Source organism: Camelina sativa, chromosome 5 (assembly GCF_030686135.1).
Source record: "Camelina sativa cultivar CO46 ecotype springtype chromosome 5, ASM3068613v1".
Taxonomy (NCBI): Eukaryota; Viridiplantae; Streptophyta; class Magnoliopsida; order Brassicales; family Brassicaceae; genus Camelina; species Camelina sativa.
Genome location: NC_141884.1, coordinates 17,486,540 through 17,492,378, shown reverse-complemented (window position 1 = coordinate 17,492,378; position 5,839 = coordinate 17,486,540). Strand labels below are relative to the sequence as shown.

At 35.2% G+C, this 5,839-nt stretch overlaps 2 protein-coding genes across 2 annotated transcripts; one reads left to right on the top strand and one right to left on the bottom strand.

Annotated features, from left to right (window-relative positions):
- Positions 1–551: 551 nt before the first annotated feature.
- LOC104787633 (zinc finger protein 4) lies at positions 552–2,829 on the top strand. Its single transcript, XM_010513237.3, has 2 exons — positions 552–840; positions 1,809–2,829. The coding sequence occupies exon 2, from the start codon at positions 1,851–1,853 to the stop codon at positions 2,658–2,660; it is 810 nt and encodes a 269-aa protein (XP_010511539.2). The 5' UTR covers positions 552–840; positions 1,809–1,850; the 3' UTR covers positions 2,661–2,829.
- A 335-nt stretch (positions 2,830–3,164) lies between these two features.
- LOC104787632 (uncharacterized) lies at positions 3,165–4,972 on the bottom strand. Its single transcript, XM_010513236.3, has 5 exons — positions 4,664–4,972; positions 4,082–4,222; positions 3,787–3,828; positions 3,568–3,620; positions 3,165–3,464 (listed from the first exon to the last, which is right to left on the bottom strand). Exons 1-5 carry the CDS (start codon positions 4,686–4,688, stop codon positions 3,351–3,353), a joined length of 375 nt encoding a protein of 124 aa, XP_010511538.2. The 5' UTR covers positions 4,689–4,972; the 3' UTR covers positions 3,165–3,350.
- Positions 4,973–5,839: the final 867 nt, after the last annotated feature.

Below are 5,839 nucleotides of genomic sequence, written 5' to 3'. Positions count from 1 at the left end.
GACTTTTGGTTTGAAATCTTTTTAAATTTGATAATTAATTTTTGATAATATGTGTGATGAAAATTGTAAATCATTTCTCGTGCATTTGTACTCTGATCCGATAATACTATTCCCTCCGTTTCAAAATATAGGATGTTTTAACTAAAACACGTAGATTAAGAAATCTTTACTTTTAACAAGTTCAACCAATCAGAAATAATACTGCATAATATAAAATACTAAACTAATCTAAAAGTTGCATAAAAACTTGAAAACATCATATATTATGAAACAAAAAACTTCTCCAAAATATCTTATATATCGAAACGAAACGGAGGGAGTATAAAGCAAGACTCATCTAAATCTAACTGTTTCATTTGGCCGCACTTGACTGCCAACTTTTACCTTTAACAGAATTTTAATTAATAGAGTAATTATTATGGACCCTGAGTATGAAACCAATTAAACCATCACACACATACATGATAGAATATTTTTTTAAAAATTATCAAAAAATAAAGAAAATTATCCGAAGAAATATTTAAAAAGAAAAACTGTGGTCTGACTTAGGTGTGAGACGTCCCACCATTGTCCCCTCCACTCCCACTCACAGCAACCTTAGCTTTTCCCATAATAAAACACACTATACACAATCCACTCTCTCCTCTTTGTGCTCCCAAACCAAACATAACACTCACGATACACAATTTAACTCTCTCTCTCTCTCATATCTCTCATCTCTCTCACTTTATCTCTTTCTTTTAAAATCCCAAAAATAGCCTTGATGGAGTTAAGTCTGTTCATAACTTCCACTTCTTGTCTCAAATCCCAAGCCTTTGTCGCCTCATCATCCTAACTAAGGTATATGAACATTCTTTACTTATCTTCTTAATTTCTTGGTTTCTTGGAAATCTAAGAATCTCAATTTCGATGTTCTTACATTAACAAAATTTCTCTCAAGATTCAAGTTTTGTTGATTGATCAACAGGTATTAGTATGGCTGTAAATTTGGTTGGTGTGGGTTATTGCCATTTATGCGTCATCAACTAATGTTTCAATTTCTTTATTCCTCTTTTTTCGTTTTGCTCAAAAACATTGGATACCCTATAAAAAAAACTAGATAAATAAATGGTTTACTAGGAGAAATAATTATTTAGATCTGCTTCGTATGTTAGCTGAGATTTTGCTGTCGGTGATCTTTTCGCTATATATGTTTGTCTGTTTTTGTTTGTTTGTTCCTTTGTCTGTATGTGTTTTGTCTGTCAGATTTTTTTTTTTGGGTCCCTTTAATTTCTCAGTGTTATTGTTTTAGGGTTTTCAAAAGCAAAATCAAGTAAATTAAATAGAATGAGTTTTGTATCATGTTTTAATTTTTTTTTTATCAAGTAGATGGTGAAAGTGATAAAATTATTTGGAAATTAGTCAATTTTATTAAGTGAAAATTTGATGATTCAATTAGTATAGAGTTGACTGTTTGAAGGATGGATGTGTCAGTACTAAATTTGGCACTTCTGATGTTGTCTACTCATTGACTCGTTAGGACCATTTATGGTCACACCCAATGTTTCCCCTCCACTATCTTTATGCTAAAATAATACAGTAATTATTTTTGTTAAGAATAATTTGTTTTCATTATCGACTTTGTTTGGACAGAAGTCACAGAACCAAATCAACCAATCCAATTTCTTAGTAAAATTATTCCTTTCTATACACTTTTTTTTTTTTTTTGAACAAACCTTTCTATACACTTCTCATAGATTTCGTTTATACAAATAATGATATTTCCTAAATAGTTTTAACAATCTTTCTTCAATAAAAAATCATTGCAGAAAAGGAAATAAAAACACCACACTCAGTTTCTGCCAGAAATCATGAGACCAATATTAGACCTCGAGATTGAAGCTTCATCGGACAGCAGCAGCAGCAGCCAAGTAGCCTCAAACTTGTCTCCGGTTGGGGAAGATTACAACAAACCCATCTCTCTTAATCTTAGCCTCTCTTTCAACAACAACAACAAGAACAACAATTTGGATCTTGAATCATCGTCTTTGACATTGCCACTTTCAAGCACAAGCGAGAGTAGCAACCCAGAACAGCAGCAGCAACAACAACCTTCTGTTTCGAAGAGAGTCTTCTCTTGCAACTACTGCCAAAGGAAGTTCTATAGCTCTCAGGCACTTGGTGGTCACCAAAACGCTCACAAACGCGAGAGAACACTCGCCAAACGCGCTATGCGTATGGGTCTTGCTGGGGTCTTTCCCGGCAGAGGATCCAGTAGCAATTACGCGGCTGCTGCCACAGCAGCTGCTCTATCGTGTTTGCCGCTTCACGGAAGCGGAAATGCGAATATGACATCGTTTAGGACATTGGGAATCCGAGCTCACGCCTCGTCCCATGATGTCGGTGGTATTACAAGGCAGACACCAGAGACAATTATTAGAAACATTGCCAGGTTCAACCAGGGGTATTTCGGCAATTGTATACCTTTTTACGTTGAGGATGACGAGGCCGAGATGCTTTGGCCAGGGAGTTTCAGGCAAGGGACCGACGCGGTTGCGGCTGAAGTTGTGGCTGAAGCGGGTAATGATAATCTAAGTGAAAGAAAAATGGATTTCTTGGATGTCAAACAAGCGATGGATATGGAGAGTACTTCTCTTCCCGATCTAACCTTGAAGCTTTGAGTTTTCTTTTCTTTTCTTTTACTTTTTTTTTGTTATTTTTTTTGAATTTGGATTCTTAATTTGGTTGCAATGAGCATCATAACTCTATCATGTACAGTGAGAGATTCACAAACTATTTCTGATATGTTATCATTATATGGTCACTATCGATTGATCGACCAAACAAAAAGTCAACTATAGTGTTTGCTAATGTGTATAAAGCCAAAGGGATATGTATTTAAACAGAATATTATGTTAATTATACCATTATACTACTATCAGTGTCGTGCTCTCGTGATTTGTTATTACAGTTTCTAGCTGTATTTAATATCTCGTAAAGGCCCTTTGGTTTCTGTATAATGTTAAAGTGTTAAGATACTAAGGGCATCTCCATTGGGAGACTATTATTTTGAGACTCTTATATTTTTGTAATATTAGAAAATGTATTTTTACAAAATAAGAAGTTTTGGTTTGTTAATTAAATTATACTCCTCCAATGGTAAGCTCTAATAATTGGGGTTCTTATTTAAAAAAAAATTATTTGTAATTATAATTATAGTCTGGTACAATAAATTAAAAAGAGAGCTCTATTTCATTAAGAAAGTTTATAATATTTGTGTCGTGTGGGAAGCTATAGTTTCTTTATCTCAACAAACACCCAACACCATTTTCACTAGTCTATATGGGATCCATCAGCAGAACAAGGACCATTCAATTGTTAGAACTTGACGATTTTGGCATCAGCAATCCTCGGCACACTTCAGTCATGTAATCCGTTGGCGATATCTTTTGAGGAGGCAATGTGTTGTTTGCTGCAGCCAGGATCTGTAATTGTTTCATCCCACAAGACATGAGTCTCATCATTAATGCAAACGAGCATCTTAATCGAGAACTAAAAGCATATGATAGAGTCTGAAGTCAGTTCTACCTTGTGAGGTAGTTTACCCCAAACACTTCCTCCATAGTACATGATTGGTCGCTCTGTGAAATAGCAGGTAAACTTGACAATCAGTTCTACTCTATTAGCTGGAATGCAGAGATAAAGGTGGGAACTATAGGTATATGTGATTGCGTTTGGAGCCAACTCAAGCAGAACAAGTGTAACATACAAAAAGGATTAAAAAAACTTGGAAGTCCTTAATCTTACCAGATAGATCCACAGTTTGGGTCTGCATTGCAGCTGCCCCTCCTGTTCATTGAACAAATCAAGAAAGTAAATAAGACAAGCACATAAACTGAGTCGCATAAAGTCTGTGAATTTAACATACCATATCTATTAACCAGAGAGATTTCTAAAAGGAGCATGACCAATAAACTAACACTGACTCATCAGATGTTTAGCAATTAGCATAGCAACAGTTGATACAAGAAGGACCAGACAGTGAGATACAGAGGAAATAATAAACCACTCAAACGAGTAAAGAGATAGTTCAGATTCATACGTTGGCTCAAAAGCTGAGAAGCTTCACTCGTAGAGCAGTCCTTTAGTGGTATTATCCTCTGGGGTTTGACTTCCTTCTGAGGACCAGTAGCAAGAGGCTGATTTCGCTCACCATCCTTGTTCTGTTGGCTTCTTGTTTGATCTGCATTTCACTCTTTCTTTAGCCAAGAACAATATCATAACGAGCAAAACTTGATATAGCTCGACGGAAGGTGCTTTTTTCAAGAAAACAGGCGTAAAAATGGATCAAGAACACACATTGGGAGATAGATCAACCAGAGAATATGCAAATTAAAGAGAGAGCAAGATCTAAATACCAGGCTCTACCCTAATATATCACTTTCTTAGAACGATTCTTGACGTTACCCAATCACAATGTTTATAGATTCCGGTGCAATCAATTACTTCTCTTCCTCGAACAATGAATGATTCTAAGCTATAACCTTCACAGAACCAGATCGGAGGACATACATGATCGGAGAATCATCATCTACCATCAAGAACCCTAATTTTCGAAAATCGAATCCCTAATTTCTAAATCATTATAAAACAAGCCATCATACAAATAGAAACATGAAATTACCATCAGATGGAGATTGATGAACCATCGGCTTTGGTAGAGAAGACTCTCAAATCTCTCGTCGATTGCTTAATCAACACCTCCGACTGAAGATTGTTTGATCAGTAGTTTGATTCGAGATTTGTTAATCAATCAACAAGATAAAAAATGAAGCAAAATTTCTCTCCATTGGGAGAAATATCTCGAAGTCGAAGAGATGGAAGAGATGGAGAAAGAAGAGGAAAAAAAATAAATTGTTTTTTTATATAATAAATTTGACCAATTAAATACAGACAGCACACTAACTCTTCCCAAGAGTCGATGTTAAAACTTATTAAACAAGAGCCAACTCTTGTTGTTTTATCATTTTTGATTTATTTTTAATCTCAAATAAAATAAGAGTCTTGCTAAAAATCCTGCTAAAGTCACCAATGGACTTGCTCTAAGCGGTCGAAGATTCACCACCTAGCGTTTAAAACTCTTATTCGATTTTAGTTGGTTTAAGCGTTCTTATATTGTGTAACATTGATTCATAAGTAAACAATATATATACCAAAACGTAGAAGTAGAAATCTTAAGAAGAGATCTAAAGTGGAAACAGAGTCCTTCCAAGCTCTAGTTTACTTTGAGCACAAGCAAGATGATAAAATAAGAAGAAAATAATGGCAATTCTCGTGCAGAACAAAGAGAATTCAAAGAACACTCACCTTCTAAGTTCATTTTGTAACTTCGAAAGTTCTTTTTGTAACTTCGAAGTTTACGACCTGATCACAATATTCTAGAGTGTATAAAGCGATCGTGGCTAGAACTATAATATTTTAAATTTTAACATTAAAACCAAAAAAAAAAAAAAAACTATAATATTTATACTACCCGAAAATCCTAGACATAGAATCTCTTCGAACAACTCTTATGGGGTATTTTTGGTTTGTCAAGTTTATCCCGTTCCTTAGTTGTTGTGAAAAATATTCACCAAACTTTCACACCAACCCTCGTCTTTAGACTCCTCACTAAGTCAGCAACGCTTCTTGGCTCGTAAGATCAACCGATTCTGTTACGCCATGTCAACTCACGCGTCCGTCTCAGCAATTCAACCGTTTAACGTGATTTGGTGCAACTTCCTGATCTGCACATAATGATATGCATCTTCAAAAAACAGAGTATATTGATTCCGCAACACGATCAAAATGAACAGCAAAA